The sequence below is a fragment of the Thamnophis sirtalis genome, unplaced genomic scaffold, assembly GCF_051295495.1.
Source record: "Thamnophis sirtalis isolate CommonGarterSnake01/CBP01778 unplaced genomic scaffold, rThaSir2_p1.2 scaffold_9, whole genome shotgun sequence".
NCBI lineage: Eukaryota > Metazoa > Chordata > Lepidosauria > Squamata > Natricidae > Thamnophis > Thamnophis sirtalis.
In genome coordinates this window covers 10738995-10763108 of record NW_028261389.1, presented here as the reverse complement: position 1 = coordinate 10763108, position 24114 = coordinate 10738995, and the positions used below count along the sequence as shown (strand labels likewise).

At 42.4% G+C, this 24114-nt stretch overlaps 1 protein-coding gene across 2 annotated transcripts in view; it reads left to right on the top strand.

Annotated features, from left to right (window-relative positions):
- The first annotated feature begins 11533 nt into the window (after positions 1 to 11533).
- PDE3A (phosphodiesterase 3A) overlaps positions 11534 to 24114 on the top strand; it is a 312291-nt gene continuing 299710 nt past the window's right edge. For both annotated transcript variants that reach the window (XM_087722797.1, XM_087722796.1), the window contains exon 1: positions 11534 to 13533. In XM_087722797.1, coding sequence (XP_087578923.1) covers positions 12565 to 13533 — 969 coding nt within the window. In that variant the 5' untranslated portion in view covers positions 11534 to 12564. The remainder of the gene's footprint in view (positions 13534 to 24114) is intronic.

Sequence of the window (24114 nt, the reverse complement as noted above, 5' to 3'; positions counted from 1 at the left end):
GACTTGGGGTCATTCTGACCCCTTCTATTCTAAGCATCCTTTCTGGTCACATGACCCACAGCAGAGCATAGACAACCTACTCAGTGTTTCCCAGCGCATCTATGTGTCAGGCCTAGAAGCCATCTTTTGCATTGGGCTTGCAGGCCTGCCACATTTAATGCTGTGGGAAATTGGGAGGGGGGATTATATGGAGTGGGGTAGATATACCGTATTTTGAAGAGTATAAGATGTACCTTTTCCCCCCCGAAAAAGAGGGTGAAAATCTGGGTGCATCTTATACACTGAATACAGCATTTTTTGCCTCTCCAAACCCCGCCCCTTTCATCAAAATGGCCGTGCAGAGCCTCTAGGAAGCTTTCGGAGAGCTCCTGGGGGCTGGGGAGGGCAGAAATGAACAAAAAACGGCCAGTTTTTTGCTCAATTTAACTCTGTCAGCCCCCAGGAGCACTCTATAAGCTTCCTAAAGGCTATCCATGCCCCCCCTTTTTTTACAAAAAACAGGCCCATTTTGCTCATTTTTGCTCCCCCCTCCCCAAGCACTCTGCAAGCCCCCTAAAGGCTATTCGTGCCTTTTTTGGGGGGGAAACGGGCCCGTTTTTGCGGGAAAAGAGCCGTTTTGGACAGGTTTGCAGAGTGCAAACACTTTTTAAAAAAATTTGTCTCTTCAAAACCTTGGTGTGTCTTATATTCCAGTGCATCTTATACTCCGAAAAATACGGTAGTCAAAATAACATTCTTTTCTCAGAGAGTCAAGGACATCTTGCCCTGCACCTGGAGTAGTGTGACTGGGAGGCACCTCCATTTGGGACGGTGCCTGATTGGACCATGTGATGGACGTGTGAGTGCTGGGCAGGGGCTTGGACTTTCATTTGGGTGGGGAAAACCTGGAAGCTTTCAGATTCGAGTTTTCCCAGATGTGCCAATGTGACATCTCTAATAAAATGGAACTTTGAGGAAACTCAAGCCTGAGAGTCTTCTTTCGTTGGGGGGTGTTACTTGGAACCCTGATTTCATTTCATTTCATTTCCCTTTATTTGTATGCCACCCTTTTCCCTGGGGGGACTCAGGGCGGCTCACAGTTCAAAAAGGGGGGGGGAAGGACAAACAATTTTCCGACATGAAGAAAGTACAACATATTAAAAGAAAACACAACAGTCACACAATTCGGGTGGGGTTAGAATCTTAACCCCAGGCCAGCCAGGATAGCCAGATCTTTAAAGCAGCGCGGAAGGACTGGAGGGTGGTGAGGGTCCGAATCTCCACGGGGAGTTCGTTCCAGAGGGTCGGAGCAGCCACCGAGAAGGCTCTCCTCCCGGTAGTTGCCAGTCTGCACTGGCTGGAAGATGGTATTCGGAGGAGGCCTAATCGATGCGATCGTACTATGTATACAGAGACGCATCTCCAGCAAAAATAAAAATATGTACATAGACATGCAGCCGAACACAATAGGTTACTTTATTAGAAGAAAATATAGTTCTTATGCTTACTACTGATAAAGCAACTTGGAAATAATTCAAAAAGTCTTGAAGTGTCAAAAAGTGTGCACGTATAAACCCTCAGAAATGAAGCTTCCAAATACTCCAAAATGTAGTGGATAGTGGATATGGTCAAATAAGCATAGGTTAATACCAGGCAAACAATCCAGCAGAAAACACTAATCCAGGAACCACAAAGGGAAAACCATATCCCCACCAAAGTAAAATTAATCTGATCCGGTTATATATACAGTTAATTAAAATTGCATACCATTAATAGAACTAATTGCCAGACATGTAGTTAACCTTTTCTCCTTTATGTAATATTGTGTAATTGTGCAGACCTGATTATAGGAGGCTGCAAATTGTATCTCTCTTTAGAGAAAAAAAAAAAGACATCTGAAGGCTATTAAATCAGAATATTAAGGCCAAGTAGCCACTGCTCTTAGATCAGGGATTTTGAGTACTTGCTTGCCCCTCAGTGGGCAAGGAAGGAATCTTTCTCCATTATCAAATTTCTCAATTTGTCATGTTAGGGTGGGAGAGTCTCTCTTTGTTGCACCATCCTTTACCAGTTTTTGATAAATTACTAAACATTTGATGGATTTATTCTGAGTTATTTTGCTGGGTCATCCAGCATTCCGAGTTTGGACTTATTGTTCTATTTTTTTGGCACATTTTGAAGAGGAAATGAGTAATGTATTTATATTTTTAAGAAAATAAGTAGTTTGAAATATATACAGTATAGAGTAATAAATAAATGACCATATAAACTGATGGCATTGAATGAGTAAGGATACAATATAGAGTTTTCTTAACTTTGAAAATACAAAACATGAAACATGGAAATCAAATGTGAGATAAAACTGTAATTCACGTTTCACAGGACAATTAATTGGAAGGCTTAATATGAACAGTGGAGGTGCATAATTCAAATGGGTGATTGGGATGAAATGCCTTATATAAATAGATTTGTGACTTGCTGTATTCTAATCACCCATTTCAGCCCTCATGATATCACAGAACATCAACAAATAATTAAACAATTGAAGGGAAAAGTGCCAGCAATAGAGCATAAATAAACAGGATGCAGTCTGTGAAAAAATGAAGAACAGTTTGGTTAAAGAAAACACTTAAACTTGGAAAGTGGGAGAAGTGGAGCAAGATGGTGATACTTTATGGCTATATAATGATGAGATAACAGAAAATGATAGCCAGTTTAGTCTAGTGGTTAAGGCACCAGACTAGAAACCAGAAGATTGTGCGTTCTAGTCCCACTTTAGGCATGAAAAGCATCTGGGTGACTTTGGGCCAGTCAGTCTCTCTCAGCCCAGAGGCTTGTTCTGAGGAAAAATAGGAGAAAGAAGTATTAGTTATGTTTGTCACTGTGAGTTATTTAAAGAAATAATAAAGGTGGGATATAAATAAATACTAAAATAATATGAAGTGGAAAATATGGTAAAGTTGTGTGATTCACAGTGACTTTAAAATAAGAATGCATGTCTTGGATTATACCTCTGCATTATCAGAATAATGAACAGAGGGGTTTGGAGTTTAATGGTTAGGTTCTTTGGGGACCTCAGTAAATGCCTTGCACAAGTCAGAGAAACACTGGTATAACCCCTGAAGTTTTCACTCTGTATTCACATTCCTATAATAATCACATACAGAGAAATCAGGCATCGATTTCTAAGGTGTCCTGGCAAGTGGCTGATAGCACTTAAAAATAGCCACGCACAGCAAACAAAGTTATAATGCACATATGCAAATATTGAAAAACAATAGTGTCTGCCTGATAACATTTATTTCAAGTGCAATCATCACAACACATGATAAGAAGGAACTGGCAGCGCATTCCACACTGCACAACATCACATGGGAATCTGCAGTCGCTGCCCAGCCATGGGAAAATGAAACAGTTTGAGGCTCAGCTCTGAGATGGCTCATTTTTAATAATGATTTAATCATTATTAAAAAGACTTGGGGTTTGCTAGTGTTCATTTGCAGCACTATGAGAAAATCTTATCCATCGCTATGGATAAATATTAATTTTAGCAGCTAAAATAATAATTGCCTAACAATGGGAGTGTTTAGATGACAGCTGAGATGTGGATTAACCAGGCTTCTTTAACTGCCCTGCTAGGGGGGGGGGGGGGATCACAAAGTTAAAATAATGAGATAACTGAAGTAACAACAATTGTATCAAATCTGAGGGATCCTTGCTGCTCTCTGAGTTTGGTTATTTTCTTGCAGATTTTTTATTACCCAAACTAGGTAACATTATCAGGACTAGCCTTAGTTTGGGTAATGAAACATCTGCAAGAAAACAACCAAATTTAAAGAGCACCGAGGACCCCTCATTTCAACCCTGTGCTACAAATATTATCTTTTATTGGGCTATAACATCTGGATTGCCTAACAATGGGAATGTTTAGATGACAGCTGAGATGTGGATTAACCAGGCTTCTTTAACTGCCCTGCTAGGGGGGGGGAAACCACAAAGTTAAAATAATGAGACAACTGAAATGGATGGAGTTTATGGTTTCTGGTCAACAGAAATAGACCATAATAGTATGATACCTCACATGTATGTCAAATTTGTACATGTACACTACTTTTTACTTGCTTTTTAGTGGGTTTTTTTGTATTTTCCATTTTTTTTCTTTATGCATCTTAAATTTATGTTAATTTACATACTTTGGTAACATTATTAATCATAGTGCCATTTTAAAAAAAACCCAGAAAGAAGCTAAAATGAGTCAAATTCTGTCACAGCCATCCTACGTAGACAGACAAGTTTTACAACAGAATTATCCAAAACCTCAATGCTGGATCTAAATTAACGATATTATTTTTATTTAAGGGAGCATGAACAATGTTTTTGCCTTCCTATTTTCTGCACAACAACCCTGTGAGGGGAGTTGAGATCAAAGAGAACTGGTTCAAAGTTACCCAACTATCATTTTGTGCCTAACGGAGGATTGGAACTCATGGTCTCTAAATTTTGAAGCTGTTATCTTAACTTCTAGACAAATCTGGCAATCAGCCTATTTTCACCCAGAGATCCCACTGTTGATATATTTTCCATTACAAAAGGGTTCAAGACATTATTGATTTTATTTATATTCTTCCTTTCAGCAGAGCCTTCTAAACACACACACACACACACACAGACACAGACACAGACACACACACACGGCATCCATATTTTAAAAACTAAAATATTGAACTAACAGGAGTATCCGATTTTATTCCTTAGATTTAGTTTTGTTTAAACACAAGCATATGAGCTTATTTATCAATATCTGTATTCTGTGTGCTGCATGTTCTGAAAATCACACTGCTGTCATTTGATCCTTTGCTGCCAAATTTTCATGGTAGGATCCTGGTGTGTGTGTGTGTGTGTGTGTGTGTGTGTGTACACAAAAAAAAGCTAGGAGGGGCTGCTTATATTGGGGAGGAGGAATAAAGTTATCTCTTATCTAAATGCTGGGATTTATCCAGATTTTGAAGGGATTGGCAAGGGGAAAAATTGCTTCTTCTTCCTTATATTTGAAATGTGTCAGGAAATTGTGCAGCAGATGTCCAGATGGAGTCAGAGACGTTGACATGAAGTTGTAGTTTTATATACATAAATATATTTCACATCAATGTATAGAGCAAGGAAGATAGTCAAACAAACAGGAGCATCAAGAGGTAAATCAGAGAGCACACAGGAGAAAAAAGGCAGGAAAATAGGGGAACTCCCCCTCCGCACCCACAGCAACCAATCACAATGCAGATTGCCTCATGCTAGAGCCTCCCACGCCCTCTCCAACCAACCAACCACAACTGTGTGTTATGACTCACTGCACAACTCCCCTGCTCCGCCTACTAAATTTAAATATTTTAACAAAATGTCAGGATGGGTACATAAGAGTCCACAATTGTGATAGGCTACCAAAAAGGGACGCAGTGGCTCAGTGGCTAAGACGGTGAGCTTGTCAATCATAAAGGTCAGCAGTTCGGCAGTTCAAATCCCTAGCGCCACATAACGGAGTGAGCTCCCGTTACTTGTCCCAGCTTCTGCCAACCTAGCAGTTCGAAAGCACGTAAAAATGCAAGTAGAAAAATAGGAACCACCCGTAGTGGGAAGATAACAGCCTTCCGTGCACCTTCGGTGTTTAGTCATGCCGCCGGCATGACCAAGGAGACGTCTTCGGGCAGCGCTGGCTCTTCGGCTTTGAAATGGATATAACCACCGTCCCCTAGAGTCGCGAATGACTAGTACATATGTGCGAGGGGAATCTTTACCTTTACCAAAATGTCAAAGTAATGTCGATTCTTAAAGCCAGTCCAAATGAAGCCATCACTTTGGGTGCTTCTAAGAAAGTTTGATGTAGTGTTAAATCTGCAGGCTAACAAACTAAAGGATCACGAGTTCTTGTCCCACTTTAGACATAAAATCAAATGGTTGACCTTGGGTTGCAGGTAGCCCTTGAGTTAGAAGCATTCTTTTAGCGACCAGTTTCAACGGCATTGAAAAAAGTCAATTGGAAAAGGCCAATTTGTATAACGACTCTGTGATTCATTTAACTGCAGTGATTTGCTACAATAACCATGGCAAAATAGTCCATACAGATGAGTGTAGCTCACTTAATAACTATCTTGCTTAGGAATGAACATTCTAGCCCCAATTATGGTTGTAAGTCAAGGACTACCTGTAGTCACTCTCTTTCGGCTCTCGGAAGAGAACCGTCATGTGCTTCTAAAGAATGTCATTTCAATATTGAGATTTTGCATTTTTATGATGCAGCAATCCTGCTATCATTGTTGTCAAATTGTAACTTATTGATCAGCATGGACCTCTCCTATGTGCAATGCTTGGATTTTATCGAATATCAATGTGTACATTTGGTCAAAGTTGGTTACCTAAGAGAGATGAATGACACTCAAATTTGATTTATGGCTTGCTGCTACAGAGTACTATGTCCAGCAAAATAATCTACCACCTATATTAGCAGATTTAAATTCTTTGAGCAATCCCCCCGGCCCCCCATCTAGCTTAATTTCCCACTTAATTCATGCCTGTTTGTTTCTATAAGGAAAAAGTAACGAGACCATTTTATTTCATGCATTATTTATGCTGGCAACTAAAAAAGATGAACACCTATGCCCACAGAAGTGCTTTGTCAAATTTATCCCACTATCTCCTATTGATGCTCCGCTGAGGATAGGGAGAGGAAATAATCACAGTTTGGAGGGTGAGGGAGGAATCCCCAAAGTTCAGATTGTATTGTAGGAAGTTATCACCCAGCCCTCTCCCGGAAAAATGAAATATCCTAGGAAATATCCAAATAATCCAAATATCTCTGGATGTGAAAAGAAAGAAACATGTTTTAAAAGACAGAATATCTCCCTGTAGCTTCCTGCCCATCCCCACTTTGTCAATGGGCCATTAAGAAGGCCAAGCTACTCCCTTTACATAATAAAGACTTCTCCACTGCAGTTCCAGGGGGATGGGATTAAAAGCATGCTAATATTGGCCCTTTACTCAACTGACCACATGGCATCTGAGAACTCATCCACACCTGGATTCAAAACACAGCCTAGAGAGTTGCTCCTGCATGGCCCCATGGGAGTGTGACAACCAATCACAATGCATTTCTTATACAGGAACAGGAAACAGAGAGGTGGGACTGAACAGGTTATAAAAAGCCTAGCAAGCCCCTCCCTCAGCCCTTCTCTTCTTCTCCACCAACATTGAAGCATGTGATCACCTTTTCTGTTCAGGACTCTAGCCATGTGGTCCTGTCCACCAATAAACTATCTTTCCAAGCAGCCTCCTTGTCTCCAGTGTCTTTTTCCCCACTTGGAGCTGAACCCAGAAGGACATTTCTTTCATCAGTATAATGACTCTGCATTGAATTGTCCAACAGGGTGTACAAACTAGACTGGCACAAGCTTCATTTGGGAAAAAATATGCTTGTATCTAGAAGAGGAATTAAGGACCATCTCTGGACCAAGTGGATTCTACCGGATTAATAAGGCAGTGTTTTGTTCACATTTGGAAGTTGAAAAGGTTTTTTTTTAAGTTTTTATTTTCATTTTCATATAAATATCCACAAGTACACCATTACATCTTGACAAACACTGTTATGTATTATCCAATATTGTATCAATTCTTCTCACCATCTACCCACAATAACTCTAATTTGCTCTTCTGCTTTCCATACACCATATTATACCCTGTTCTACCATGACACTACCTCCTCTCCCTTTCTCCTCTTCCCTGCTTCCTTTCTTCCCTCTACCATCTCTCTCTTGTCTACTTTCCCTTCCTCTATCTTTCTCCTCTCTCCTCTTTCCGCTCTCTCTCTTCTACTCTTTTCACCTCTACTTTCCTCTCTCCTATGCCCTCTCTTCCCCTCGTATCCTCTCCTCTCCACCCTTCCATTCTCTCCACTTAACTTACATGGCGTATTTCAGCATCTGATCAGACTCAGTTTATTATTGATGATGTTATGTAAATGTTACGTTCACAATAATCATCTTTCATATTAATAATGTTACATACATCTCTCCTCTCTCCTCTTTCCGCTCTCTCTCTTCTACTCTTTTCACCTCTACTTTCCTCTCTCCTATGCCCTCTCTTCCCCTCGTAACCTCTCCTCTCCACCCTTCCATTCTCTCCACTTAACTTACATGGCGTATTTCAGCATCTGATCAGACTCAGTTTAATATTGATGATGTTATGTAATTGTTACGCTCACAATAATCATCTTTCATATTAATAAAGTGTATGCATATATAAGAAGTTGAAAAGGTTTTAAATACTTCTGGCAAACTATGTTGGTTGAACTTCTACTAGGATCCAAAGATGTTTCATCACCACTGTATGCACCAATTCGGTAAGCTCCACTTGAGAACTCCTTCGTTCGTAATAGTTACGTGCATCTCTCTAGTCCTTTTAAACCCCAAAAAGGTCAGACAGTGAACACAGCAAAAAACTCAAGTCAGACACAAATACATATTAAGATCTCGACATTCCTCAAACCACTGGCTTATTTTGTGGGATGGAAAGGCATTAGCTTTTAGTGTTCCCATGCTGGCAAACACTTTTTTCTCTCACTGTGTGCTAAATATATAACCGCACAGCACTGACACGGACTTTGGTTGTGAGGTTTTCATGCTCAGATGACAAAGGGATGTGTGTTTTGTGATTTGCAGGAAACGTTCACCCATACATACAGTGCATGTCCCAGACACTTAAGACACAAAGAATATCTCCTGTCCTTTATTTCTTTGGGAATTTTGCCACCAAAAAAAGCAAAGGTTTTATTAATGGTGCATATTTATTTGACGAAGTTTTCTCTCTGGTAATGCTAGACTGCTAACTAAGGCATGCAAAACCTTTGCCAGACCTATCCTTGAATACTACTCACCTGCCTGGAACCCACACTGCGTTTCGGACATTAAAACATTAGAGAGTGTCCAGAGGTATTTTACAAGAAGAGTCCTCAGCTCTTCTGCTCGCAATAAAATTCCTTATACCGCCAGGTTTGAAATTTTAGGCCTGAATAACCTTGAACTACGCTGTCTACGTTCCAACCTTAGCTTAGTACACAAGGTTATCTGCCATAATGCCCTACCTGTTAGCAACTACTTTAACTTCAATCGCAATAACGCAAGAGCTATCAATAAATGCAAACTAAATGCAATCTGCTCTAATCTTGATAGCAGAAAATACGACTTCAGCAATAGAGTAGTAAATGTCTGGAACACTCTACTTGATTCCGTTGTTAGTTCCTCTAGCCCCCATACCTTTTACCTTAAACTGTCTACCATGGACCTTACACATTTCTTAAGAGGTCCCTAAGTGGGTGTGCATAAGCGCACTAGTATGCCTACTGTCCCCGTCCTACTGTCCTCATTTAAATGTATTTATTTTATAGCAATAGCAGTTAGACTTATATACCGCTTCATAGGTCTTCATAGGGCTTTCAGCCCTCTCTAAGCAGTTTACAGAGTCAGCATATCGCCCCCACAGTCTAGGTCCTCATTTCACCCACCTTGGAAGGATGGAAGGCTGAGTCAACCTTGAGCCGGTGAGATTAGAACCGCTGAACTGCAGATAACAGTCAGCTGAAGTGGCCTGCTGTACCGCACCCTAACCACTGCGCCACCTCGGCATTTTATGTGTCTGTGGCTATGTTTTGCTTACTTACATTCATTTATTTGAGCTGATGCTTGTTTCCTTGTACTTGTTGACAAATAAATAAATATTTCTGATCTGATAGGGATAGGTTTTTTCTTGTGCCATCATTTTTTCTCAACCCTAGGAAGGAAGCAATGGCAAACCAATTCTGAAAAAATCTTGCCAAAAATTCATATATTTTTTTACTGGGCGTGGCGTGGTGGGTATGCCAGGGGAAGGATACTGAAAAATCTCCATTTCCTCACCACTCCTGGGGGAAGGATATTGTAAAATCTACATTCCCACTTAGGGCCAGCCAGAGGTGGTATTTGCCAGTTCTCCGAACTAGTCAAAATTTCTACTCCCAGTTCTCCAGAACCTGTCAGAACCTGCTGAATTTCACCCCTGGGGAAAACCCTCATAGATTAAAAGAAATAGGTGTTTCTAGTTTGTCTGAATTAATCCCAGTTTCTTAGTTTTCAGATAGCACACTGTTTAAGTCACTGGCAATACGCTTGGCTTCACTAGTTACCTGTGAAACACAACTTGTTGCTTAGTGTGCAAAGCGGATTGGGTTCCCACAAGTGTAGTTGTCCCAGAAACTAATTTGGTAAGTTCTGTGTTTTGCAAATCTAGAAAAATCATCCATAGTTTATGGTTTACTGTGTTGCAAAACTCAAGAGTTCTCCAAAGTAGAACAGAAGAATCCCTAAATTTGTATTAGGTGCTACCTAGGTAACTGCACTTTTGGGCAGCTATGTTTAAGCCACACATAATCAGTGCTAGAAATCTTGTTCCAGATTTAAAATTGAGGTGTAAACTGCATCCCAGCTGCCATGAAACCCACTAATTTCATATGTCTTGATGGTGTCATATGGCTTGATTTTGCCTTAAATATGTTAGTTGAACAGAGCCACCATTCGTTGGAAATGAGGATTCAGAGTTTAGTGCCCTTTGTAAAGTTAGGCAATTCTTTTTTTGGGGGTGTGTGTGTTCAATTATTTTTTATTCTCTTAAATATACATTCACATAATTGTTATTCTTCTTTACATTTGTCATTCTTATACACTTATTGTTTCATTTAATAGGTTATATTATACAGTTTGGGCTGCTTTATTTACCATGTTTTCCTCCTGTTGCAACACCACTTTATTTCCCCCTTTTTTTTCTCCCTCCCTCCATTCTCTACTTCCTTCTTCCCTTACCTTTTTCCTGCTCCTACTCTTCCTCTTCCCCTTCCTACCCTTCTCCTTCTCTTTCTTTCTCTTCCATCCTTCTCTCCTTACCTCTTTCTTCTCCCTCCCTCTTTCTTTCATTCTCTCTCCCTCTCAGTTTATGTTTCATTGGGAAGTTAGACAATTCTGAACTATTACTCAATCTGTTGAGCAGACAGCTAGCTTCAGAGCTTTTTTTTTTTTAACACCCTCTCAGAAGAGTGAAAATAATTTCCTGGCTAGTCTCAGCCAACACATTAAGTTAAACGAGACAAGGTTCCCACTTAATGGGAGTGACCGACTGGAAGCCGAGCGGGCAAAAAGTCCACTGCATTCAATGGGCTGACCACATGATCTCCTCGCCCTATTCTTCTACTCAGAAGAAAGCCTCTTGGGAGTTCCTTGGGATCTGACCCGCAAGGTAGCACACGGCAGCCTTAAGCAGGTACACTCTGCCCCAAAAGACTCCGCGGCCGCTGCAAAACGGGTGTCCAGCGAAGTCATTGAGATAGCGTCTGCTTCCCTTTGTTCACAACTCCACCTCGTTTAATTGTGTATTGTTTTTACCGGGTTCGTAGCCTGCCTACTGCAGACAGCCCGGAGGCTCTTGCAGGAGGCGATCAAGCGAGACTCCCTTCTCTTTAAGGGAGCCGCCGAAGCACACCTGGCTGCGTGCGCGCGCGTGTGTGTGCAAGAAGCCCCTAGCCCAGCTCAGCCCAGCCTCCCAGGCAGGAGACGGCGGCTGGCCCGGCGCCTGCGGCGGAGGTGTTAGCCAACGGGAAATTCATTGGCTCTTCGGCACTTCTCGCTCGGCCGTCGGGCTCAGTTCCTCATCACCGGCGCAGAGGCTGCAAGCTCGCCGCCGCCGGCTGCCTCCAAAGGAGATCCCGGGCTGGCGCGCCCTTGGGATCCCACCTACCTTTCCTCCTCCCCCCCCCAAGGATCCACATTCCTGGGATCCCACCTGCCCCGTCCCCCTTCGGATCCACTTTCTCCAGTGTTTCGCGGCCGTCTCCTTTGCAGGATCGAAAAACTTCGCAACTTGTTCGCCCGGCGCTTTCGGAGCATCCGCTTCCCCATTTTCCCCCCTCCCAGGGTGACTCGGCCGGGAGGAGCTGCCGTCTCCCCTCTGATCCAGCCAGCGGGCCCGGCCGCTGAGGCCTGGCCGGGGAAGGATCGCCGGAGCAGAAAGGCGGCATGAGAGAAGCGCGCAGGCAGAGGATCGGCTGCAGAACCGCACATCGCCCGGCGACCTTTCCGCGGCCTCAGTTACCCCAGGCCGTTTTTGGACTCGGCAGCGCCTGGCGGGGACCTGCTTTTGCAAGACTTAAAGGGGTTTTGCGTTTTGTTTCCTACCCTCTTTTCTTGGAGGAACCTGAAAATACGGGCCCCGTGGATTTCTAAACCCTTCGACCGATTCCGATTCCCGCGCCTGCTAAAAGATCCCTCGCTCGCTCCCAACTTCGAAACCCCCAAACTCTTGCGAAGCAGCGTTGCAAACGGGCGAGGCTTTCCTCCCCCTTCTTTTTGGCAATTCCCTCCCGCGCAAAAGAAAGCCCGCCGCTTGCATTATTGGAAAGAGACTTAAGGAAAAGGGGGGTCGATCTTGCTTTAAATCTTGCCCCCCCTTTCCTCCCCTCCCCTCCCCCGAGAGGGAGGGAGGGAGGGGGGAAAAAAAAGAAAAGAAGGCTCCCTCGCGATGGCCGCGAGCGGAGACTCGGCCAGCGCCATCCCCCCTCGGGCCGGTTGGACTCTGCGGGAGGACGAAGCCGCCTCGGCAACGGCTGCGGCGGTAGAGGGAGCCGGTTGCAACGGCTGCTGCTCCTCCTTAGCCGGCCCGAAGGAAGTGAAGCAAAGCAGCAGCAGCAGCAGGCGGGAAGGAGGCTCCTCCAGCGGCGAGAGAACTTGCCAGAGAAGGAAACTTCCCTGGGTTTTGGGCGCCGGGTCGGTGGCGCTGCTCCTGGCTTTGGGGACCATCTTGGGGCCGGACGCTGGAGAAGAAGCGGGCCTGGAGGGCCCCCCAGGTGAGCCCAGCTGGTCCCCGCCGCCCGGCCCGGCGCTGTGCTGCTGCTGCCTCCTCCTGGCCGCCTACTTCTGGCTGGGACTGGAGCTGCTGCGCGCCGGGCTCCGCTTGCGCACCGCCGTCCTGCTCCTGGCCGTCTGCTGCTGCGGCGGGGAAGCGCTCGCCGGCTCGGCGCTGGGGGGAGAAGATCACCGCTTGCTCTCCGCCGGCTTGGGGCTGTGCAGCCTGGCCGGCTGGGCATGGCTTCTCCTGCCCCGGCTCCGCCACGGCGTCCTCATGCTGGCCTTGACTAGCGTGCTGCGCCTCGCCTCGCTCGGCTTCTTGGAGGGCGTCCGGGCGCCGTGGAGACCTCACCTGGCTTATCTCCTGGGCTTGCTGGGCATCCTCCTGGCCAGCTGCGCTCGGCACGCCTCCGGAAAGCGGGAGGAGGAGGAGGAGGAGAGCCGACCAGGAGCGGAAGGAGCCGAGTCCTCCTCCTTCGCCGCCGCCGCCGCTGCTGCTACCGCTGCCGCCCGGCCGGCCAAGGAAGACGCGGCGGGCTTGAAGAGGAGGCGGCGGTCCAGCTCCGTGATCTCCGCCGAGATGGCAGGTTGCGGCGGCAAGAGCCACCGGAGGACCTCGCTGCCTTGCATCCCTCGCGAGCAGGTAAGCGGGGAGCGCTGCGGGGGGAAAGGCGCGGGCGGGCTGAAGTCGGCGCCCGGCTGGGGAAGAAGAGTTTGCAAAAGCCGCGCCGAGGCAAGAAAGTTCGGCGCCGCTTTTATTTTCTTCTCCTTTCTCCTTGGGAAAAAGGGGGAAGCGACCCGGAGTGAAAAACCCGCCACAATTTTATTTTATTTCTTTATTTCGCCAAGCATGAATCAAATAACAGATGCAAGGATAGACATGATTATGAATACATGAAATGGATACGAATACAAGGGAACATTAGGACAGGGACGGTAGGCACGCTGGTGCGCTTATGCACGCCTCCCTTACAGACCTCTTAGGAATGGGGTGACAGTAGACAGTCTTAAGGTTAAAGTTTTGGGGGTTTGGGGAAGAAACCACGCGACCCTCGTCTCTTGGCTCGCTTATTTCCCCGAACTCCCCTCGTTGTTTTTTCCTTTGGTGGTTCGAAACAATCCGGTGGAAGCCCCGATTTGCAGTCCTAAAGGTAGAGAATTTGAAAAAAAAAGTAGGGTCATTTAGCCCCCTTCCCTCGCAGCCAATTTTTTTTCTTAATGCCTCGAAGCACATGGTGTAACTTGGTTGGACTAGATGACCTCCAAGGTCCCTTCCAACTCTTGTTACTGTAAAGTTGTTAAAGAGCTGCTTCAGGTCAGGATAAGAAGACTTTTTAGACCCCCAACCTACTAAGTGCAGCCCCCTATGTGAAGAAGATTCATAATTTTATTGGGTTGATTAAATCGCAAAAGGCCAGGCAAAACATAGGGTAGTGATTTTTTTTAAAAATGTTGCGTCGACTTTTGAAGAGGACCAGGACCCCCCCCTCTTCCAGGCGACCCACTGTTTGAAGAGGACCAGGAAACCCCCCCTCTTCCAGGTGACCCATTGTTTGAAGACCCCTATCCCAGTCCCATGCTAAAAGCATTTCTGTTTTTTCATCCTTCCCTGTAAATTGCTTGTGAGCTTGTCATAGCTCTCTTGCGTAACTTTAAAGATCATCCCTCTCTTGAGAATGATTTGAGAGAAGAATTTATCAGCAAAAAAAAAAAAAAAAAGAAAGAAGTATCTGTATGTTTTAAAGGAAAAGGACTTGTTTTTGAACAGCTGGTGCTAATTCTGCACCAACTGATGTATTTACAAATCCAAAGCAAGCAGAAGTTAAGTTTTATTTTATTTTTAGGGGTGCAAACGAGTTGTACCTTTTTCATGGCAAGGCCTTCAACAACTCAGTTACTTGAGTGTTTGCTTTTTTGCACACTTAACTATGTTGTAGTTAGATTTCCGTTGATGTGACAGCTTAAGGTCGCTGGATTTTCTTGACTGCATCTGTGGTGTCTCTATTTGAGTTTGGGATGGTTGAGAAACTTTTTTACATAACTTTGAGAAACCAGAAATTGGATTTCTTTGTGGTGAAAAGCTCCAAACAGCCAATATAGAAATGCAATATTGCAAGTTAGTTTTCATCTACTTCATTTTAAATCTATTTTTCCAGTTTTAAAACTTGCTCGTTTAATTTTGTTTTAAGCAGCCAAGATTTTACTCCTAGAAAAATGTTGAGTTGAAACTTTTACAATATTATTTAAATTCAAGATAAGGCCATTTATTTAAGGTGATACATACTAACCAGACAGATCTTTAAATGTGAATATTTCAATTCCACTGGGCGGTAAAATAATTAGCTTTGATAATAATATCAGATAATATGATGTGTTTAAGTATGCTTTATGATGCTTTAACTCTAGCAGGAATTTCCACTGGTTATTTTGGAGATGTGAAGCTTTTGCTAAGTTTGAAGAAGAAAATAACTTTAATCACACACTGTGGAAGAAATTTTGCGTTTTCCCATTTTTTTAAAAAAAATTTTGGGGGGGAATTCATAGTAAAGGATTGGGAGGAAAGGAGAAAATTCTGTAGCTCTAAGCAAGGTTTCTTGGAAGGTTGAGTAAAATCCATTAATCTGGTTGTACATTTGCATATGTATTAAGTATATGCCATTTGACTGGATATTATTTACAAAAATGAATTTTAACCTCCCCCCCTCCAAGGCAGTGACATTAAATTTTTTAACAGTTGGCAGATACTCCCCTCTTCAATGCTGGAATTGTTTAATTTTACATTTTTCAGATTGCTTGTCTCGTCTGCTGCAGGTTGTTTGAGGTTTAATTGGTCACAAATGCACTTAATAAATTTAAGGGAAAGAAGGAATACTGACCATATTTCTCAAGAGCAAAAACCACAAATAAAAATGGATCCTAAAACTTGGAGTCAGTCCTCAATGCTTTGTCATATTCCTTTGTGCCACAGTGGGAGGGAAAATAAAAATAAAAAATGAAACCATACATTCTTAATTAAAACCAAGGGGAGGTGGGAGGAGGGTGAAAGTATGGCTATTATATGAGTGATGTCAACCATATGCATTTTTAAAAAATACATGTCATTTGTGTATAAAGTATGGGTCTGACTGCTATCGCTTGCTTACACAAACTTCTTGATATATCTTAATTTATGTGGTAAGAAAAATAAGTATCCTTAATTGGGTTTCCATTCCTCTATATGGAGCTAATTATGCAACAAGAATTAAATTAAGGCCATTAAACAACCATGCTATTCAGCAGTCCCGTTTTTCAGATTGTAGGGTATCTTAAATCTCTGTAGTTGATTCAGCCAATTTGAAGAGTGTTATTTGGAAATGAAAAACTGGATGGTTGCAAAATAAAATATATGTTACCGAAAGGGGGGAAAAAACCCCTAGTAGTTTGCATTCAACCTGGGAATATGTAAATTTACAAAGTTTAGTTTCAAAGTTTTAAACTCCCTCCTCTTTCTTTTTTGTATTTTAAAAGAACTACTGTACTTTATGAATTATGTTAAAGTTTTTGATTGCTCTGAACTGCAAAACTTTGACATTATAATAGTTCTCCCTTGTCCTGTGTAGAAAACCGTGTTATGAAAATACAGTAGGCATTTTTATATAATCTTGTAAAAGAACATCATGGTTTGAAATTAAACCCCACCTTGGGAAATGAAAGATGCAGATTTTTAAAAACCGGGGTTTCCTCTTAAAGTTTGTCAAATGATGTGAACACCTCTGGCCTGAACATTGAATTTACAGCACCAGGAAAATCAGGAAGTAAGTACATGAAAGTACTTGAAGAAATCATGAAGATGAAAGTTAGATTTAGTTCTACTATATATTTTAAAAACTCACTTTTATTATGACCGATCTTACATTATCAATGCACACAAGTTAAAGTAACTTTTTTACAATACAGTACTTGAAGTTAAAAAAAGAGAACCTCTTGTGTAAGGGTAATGCATTGTCCAGATTTTTGAATTTGAATACCTTTTGAAATTAAAAGAAACCCACTTAGAAATTAAAAAAAAACAGATTATTATGTTCATTCATCAGGCAAGAGAAAGATGTTTTGAGAAATGGTGTTTATTATTTTTGAATAACTCAAGATTGCAGAATTTTAAGTTTTGGTGTCTAATTCAGGGTGGAAAAGAATCCATAAATTCCCAGACAGTTAGTGGCTCCCTGACATTATTCACTAATGCTCAGAGGTGTGCAATATACAAGCGTTTCCAAGGATAAGAAAAGCGGGTTGAGACCAAAATGGCTTGAAGCTTTAGAAGCTCGGCTTCCTCGTGAGTAAGAAGTTTTTGGAGAAAAGGTTTGATAAAGTAGATAGAACAAAATAGCAGTGCATTTCTGTCAACAAGCACAAATGTTGTTGGGCTTGGAATGAATCCCATTGGATTCACCTAATTTGATGCTGGAGTGGAATGCATGTTTCTGTGGCTGATAGTGTTGTTAAAGAGTCACGTGGAGGAACTTGGTTATCTAAAAAGGGCACCTGTCCAAAGGTATTCACCAGTATAGTTAGATTTGCACAAACTGGCAGGCATGAGTGTAGATGTAACCTGGCAGCAGTGTTGTAAGATTCCAACATTTCCCATTTTAAGAGGTTGCGAGTTTGGGGATTGTAACTAGATGATTGTTGATTGCTTAACCTGGATCATGTTAATCTGGGGGAATCAGAAGTTGTCCAGATCTCAAGAGATATGGGAGGCTGATCACAGAGGGTGCCATTTAAACCCAAAAAATAGCAAATGCATCACAAGATGCTGAGTCTTTGAACGGATCAGAAGGAGCACCCCAATTTCTTGATTTTTTTCTGACATTTCTTCAACTGCAAAGAGATGGTTTGTGTCGACAGAGGTTGGTATTTATGATCATTAATAAATGTAGTGGCTCAGTGGCTAAGACCCTGAGCTTGTCAATCGGAAAGGTCGGCAGTTCGGCGGTTTGAATCCCTAGCGCTGTGTAGCGGAGTGAGCTCCCATTACTTGTCCCAGCTTCTGCCAACCTAGCAGTTTGAAAGCACATAAAAATGCAAGTAGAAAAATGGGGACCACCTTTGGTGGGAAGGTAACAGGGTTCCGTGCACCCTCGGCATTTAGTCATGCCGGCCACATGACCACGGAGATGTCTTCGGACAGCGCTGGCTCTTTGGCTTTGAAATGGAGATGATTTAGATTAGATTTAGATTTGTTTTATTTATATGCCGCCCTATTCCGGGAGGGCGGCGAACAACTCAAGGGGGAAAGGGAACACAGAGTACAATACAAGTTGTACAAGATGAGCTCTGCCCTGCAGTCAGGAACGACTAGCACATATGTGCAAGGGGAACCTTTGCCTTTCCTAATAAATGTGGTCTCTTCCAGAAGTTCGAGAACGTAGTGTAGAAGAGTCGCAGCTCCCTAAGTTCTTCATTATCTAAAAGTGCTGGTCAGGAAATTAAAAAACAAACAGACATCGGGAGGAGCAGAAAAGTGCCCGTCACTGTTGCATGTCCTTAAACATTTGGCTTCGATATTCAGAGACCACAGGAAGTTGCTTTTTACCATTTTAGGCTATTTTATGTCTTTAGCCTGATATTGTCTTGCGTGAACTGAGTGGCTGCCGAAATGCCCTTCTTCATCACATGGAACTTGAGCTTCTCTTTCTGGAAATGTCTGGAATTTATTGCTCGAAAGGAAAACACAGGCGTTAAGACTGGCCACTTGTTTTTGTGATTGGGCTACGTATTTGTGGGTTTGATGTCTAGTTGGGATATGCCTAAAAAAAACAACAACTCAACAATCAATGCTCAAGACTTTTCACCAAGCAGAGATTTGAAATGTTTCCTGTTGTCCTAACCCACATTCCTGCCCCAGTACCAGCTGTCCTACTTCTTTACAAGGTTCATACAAATACTCGTTGTGCATAACAACAAATAAAAACATGGACTTTGGACGTATGTGCAAGTGGACGTGTTGACTTTATAACATTAATCAGGTTCACTCATATATTTTTTTGGCCTATTATGACCCCATTGCCCTAGAAGTTAAAGAGGATATCAACATTATATTCCATAAATGTCTTGCTTGCAATGCTAGGCAATTGCTCCTTTTAATTGGAAATTGAATCCGCAGACCTTCCATAAATTGAGCACCACTAATAATTGTGGGAGATAACTTCTCTGTTCAACTAGACCTAGGGTGTCAAACTCAGGGCCCGTGGGCCAGATCCGGCCTGCATGGTGCTTAGATCCGGCCCGTGGCCCCCCTGGAAACAGTGAAGGACTAACCCGCAGTGCCTCTGACAGCCGCATGTCGTCCGTCCGTCCCCCAGCTCTGTTTTCGGCTGTGACAGCCTCCTGCAACCAGTGAAAACGGAGCTCAGGAGGGCGCTTGGGCAACCACAGGTGCCTGACACGAGTAACATCAAGCTGGCCACGCCCTCTGCCCTCCCAAGGTCAAACACAACCCTGATGCTGCCCTCAATGAAATTGAGTTTGACACCCCCTGAACAATAGGTATTGCTTTTCTAAATGGTAACCAAGCCTTCCGATGGTGGTCTACCGCATTACATGTGCTTTACAGTACAGGCAGTCCTCAGTTTATGACCACAACTGAGCTCACAACGTCTGTGGCAAAGCGAGACAGTGGTTAAAATGAGTGGTTTGCCCCATTTTATGACCTTTCTTGCCACAGCTGTTAAGAGAATCGCTGCCGTTGTTAAGTGAGTAACATCATGGTAAAGTGGAATCTGGCTTCCCCGTTGACGACGCTTGTCAGAAAATGGCGGTGATCACTGGGACGCTGCAACCGTCATAAATACGAAACAGTTGCCAAGCATCCAAGTTTTGATCACGTGATCATGGGGATGCTGCAACGGTTGTAAGGGTGAAAAATGGCCATGAGCCACTTTTTTCAGTACTGTCGTAACTTTGAGCGGCTGTTAAATGAATGTTGGGAAGACGAGGACTAATTGTAATGGATCTTCAAGCTTGTAGGCCCATTGGGCTCATCTGAGGTAAACAAAAATGTTCTACCCATTCACAGAAAAAATGATCCTTTAATCTGGAAGAAACAGGTTGCTTTGGATTTCCTTATGCCAGGGGCTACTAAATAGATAAATAAAAAAGTTGGTTAACGTTTCAGCCAACAATTCTCTTTTGTTTGTTCTTCTTACCAACTGGAACTACCATATAAGTCAGGTTAGATGTTTGCCATGTGCCCCTTTTTAAAAAAAGAAATCTTTTTTTAATTTTTTCCATAACCACTCTTATATCACTAATCTGATACAGTGTGTCCTCTGGACACAATCTTTGTCATCATATTTAACGGTTACATCATTTTAATCTATTTTTACCTTACCTTTAATTTACATTTCAATCGCCTTTTAATTCAACTCCTCCCCTCTAATTCTTTTATATATAGTTCTTTTCCAAATTATTCAGTTTTCTGTTTCTTTTGGTCTAGATTGATTTTCTATCCAGTGATAAAAAAACATCCCCATATCTTATAATGCTCTGATCCTTCCTTCTCTTTAATTACCAACGTTAATCTGTTCATTTCTGCACAGTCTAATTACCCCTTTAAGATAATTCTGATTATGTTAAGAAGTTCAGGAGATGTTTCTACCACTTTCAGTCACATCCTGTGTTTGTTTACTCATAGTCGTACTGCTACTCAACACGTACCTGAGTTCCGTGGAATTGTTGCCACTTCAAGATAATCCATTTCTATCACTTTACTAGCCCCTGTCAGATATTTGCTCTTGTAGGAATATTCTGGAGGCAGTTCCTGATATTCTTGAACCGCACTTCTTTGCAGGTTGATTAATTTCTGTCTGTCTCTGTCACTCCTCCTAACTGGGATTATGTTGGTAATTCTGAAATTAGAACCAATGTTCTCGTATGTCATTCGGTTTCTCAGAAATGATCTTACATTTTGAACATTGTCATGGAGGTGGCATCTAAACGAGCAGGAAAATAAGATTTAGCCACTTCCAAAGTTACCCATGAAGCCGGAGCCTAAAAGAAAATCCAAAAGCTTTGCCTCAACATTTGCCATGAATTTTGAAATCTGTTTTGATGTCCCTTCCTTCTCATGCCTAAAACTGGCGCCTGCAGTTTGCTGCATTTAAGGCCTAAAAATGGTTAGATATTATTACCACGGTGAACTGATGTTATATTATATATCTACTTGCACCGTTCTGCATGACTGGCTGAGGAATTGTGGGAGTTGAAGTCCACAAGCCTTAAAAGTTTCCAAGTTTGACGAGAGCCCTGATTTAAAGTAACGGTTCTGAATTCTTTTAAAAAGAACATCTAGGTTTCAAATGCTTTTGCTTGCTACTCAAGTTAAAGTGTGTGTGTGTGTGTGTGTGTGTGTGTGTGTGTGTGTGTGTACATCAGGGGTGGGTTTCTCGCCCTGTTCCAACCGGTTCGGTTGGAATGAGGCCAGCGTCCTCCTTGCGCATGTGTGCGGTGCGCGCGTGCACGCACGCGGCGCACGCATTCGTACTAGCGTCTGTGCGATGCTCCAGCTGCTCCTGGAGGATCGTGCAGGCGCTGTATGCATCCTGCGCATGCGTGGAAGCGCAGAATTCATCAAAACCGGGTAAAAAGCGGGCGCGGGGACGCGCGGGCGCGGGTGGGCCCTTCGCCGTTCCCGGAAGTTACTTACTTCCGGGTTCGGCGACCAACCGGTTCACAGGGACCGCCGCGAACCGGTTGAAACCCACCCCTGGTGTACATGTACATGTAAATGGATGAGGCATAAAATGTGAAAGGTGGTGGCACAGCTTACAAACTGACAAAATAGTTCATAAAACATGTAAGATGACAACATCGTTTATATGAAAACGTTAAGACAGTTTAAAGAAAACAAGCCCTGGAGAGGAAGGTTGCCTGAAATACAGTGATACAGTGCAGCCTTTCATCTGTTGTTAAATGATGTGCAAAGTGAAATACGGGCACTTTTGAAAGTGCTGAACTGAAAGGAACTCACTGTGCGCAGGAGTTTTATGTCAGTTGTGTAAACACCTAGGATGGGGATGCTGATGACATGCGTTGCAATTTTCTGTGCGAGGACGCGGTGGGGATTGGTATTCCTCAATCTACGGAGTATTACTATGACCGCTTACAAAAAAAAACAAGCTTATTTTTAATTTTTTCCCCTTTCTATATACTCCTTTGGAAACCTTGGTGCAGGAGTGTTTAGTGAGAAACTGACCTACCTCTCCATTCCCCCTTATTTGCACAATTGAGCCCAAAATTTAGATTGCTAAGTGAGAAGTTGTTAAAGTGAGTATTGCCCCATTTTACGACTTTTCTCACCCCATTTGGTAAGTGAATCACTCTGAAGCTGTTAATTTAGTAACACCGTTGTTAAGTGAATCTGGCTTCCCCCATTGACTTTGCTTGTTAGAAGGTTGCAAAAGGGGATCACATGACCTTTGGACCCTGCAACTGTCATAAATGTGAACCAGTTGTCAAGCATCCGAATATAAATCACATGATCATGGGGTTTCTGCAACGGTCGTAAGTGTGAAAAATGATCATGGGGTTTCTGCAACGGTCGTAAGTGTGAAAAATGATCATGGGGTTTCTGCAGCGGTCGTAAGTGTGAAAAATGATCATGGGGTTTCTGCAACAGTCGTAAGTGAAAAATGATCGGAATTCACTTTTTCAGTGCTGTTGTAGCATCAAATGGTCATAAACCAACTGTTGTAAGTTGTGGACTACCTGTAGAGTGGTATCTTGCTACTCAACTGTTTAAAACTCATTGAATTTGATATTCAACACATTCTGACATGAAAATATTGTCCCAGTACTCATCGTTTGTGTGTTTGTGTGTTTGTGTGTGTGTGTGTGTGTGTGTGTGTGTGTGTGTGTATGTATGTATGTATGTGTGTATATATATATATATATATATATATATATATATATATATATATATATATATATATATATATATATATATATATATATATATATGTGTGTGTGTGTGTGTGTGTGTGTGTGTGTTTTTTTTTTGTTTTTTTTTGTGCTGATAAATAAATAAAGGATATATATATGTTTAAAGTCTGGCTGGCTGATAAGGAGTCGAGCCTTGTAGCTCAATGGTTAACACAGTTGCCTGAGAGGCAATAGAGCACAGGTTCGATTCCCAACATAGGGTATGGCTAGCTGATGAGAGCTAAATAGCTTGAAATAGATCTATACTAGTCTCCCTTTATTTATTTATCAGCATAAATATAACATTATATAGATAGATAGATAGATGATAGATAGATAGATAGATAGATAGATAGATAGATGATAGATAGGTAGGTAGGTAGGTAGGTAGGTAGGTAGGTAGGTAGATAGATAGATATAGATAGATATAGATAGATATAGATAGATATAGATAGATATATATATAGATATATATATAGATATATATATATTTAAAGTCACAACCCCTGGTATGCCCAAATATGGGAGGAAGGTCACACTTCCACTCTCTGTCTTCGGCTCATCACAAGAGACCATCCAGACAGAAACCCAATATTTTTTACTGTTGCCTTTTTGTTACATTTTGTTATATTTATGCTGATAAATAAATAAAGGGAAACTAGTATAGAATATATATATATATATTCTAGCTTGTGCGTTGAGTACCTAACAAACGATGAGTACTGGGACAAAATTTTATCTATCTATCTATCTATCTATCTATCTATCTATCTATCTATCTATCTATCTATCATCTATCTATCTATCTATCTATCTGTCTGTGTCTGTGTCTGTGTCTGTGTCTGTGTCTGTGTCTGTGTCTGTGTCTGTGTCTGTGTCTGTGTCTGTGTCTGTATCTGTATCTGTATCTGTATCTGTATCTGTATCTGTATCTGTATCTGTGTATCTCTATCTATCTATCTATCTATCTATCTATCTATCTATCTATCTATCTATCTATCATCTATCTATCTATCTAATTTCTTATGGGAAAAGTTTCCTTGGTACTTATCGTTTTCGGTACTCATCACACTTCCTGGAACCAATTAATTATGAGTACCAAGGTACCATTGCAATTTTAATTTAAAATTTCAAAAGAGCTACCATGCTTTTTTAGGGATGCGGTGGCTCATTGACTAAGACACTCAGCTTGTCGATCAGAAAGGTCGGCAGGTCGGCGGTTCAAATGCCTAGCACCGCGTAACGGAGTGAGCTCCCGCTACTTGCT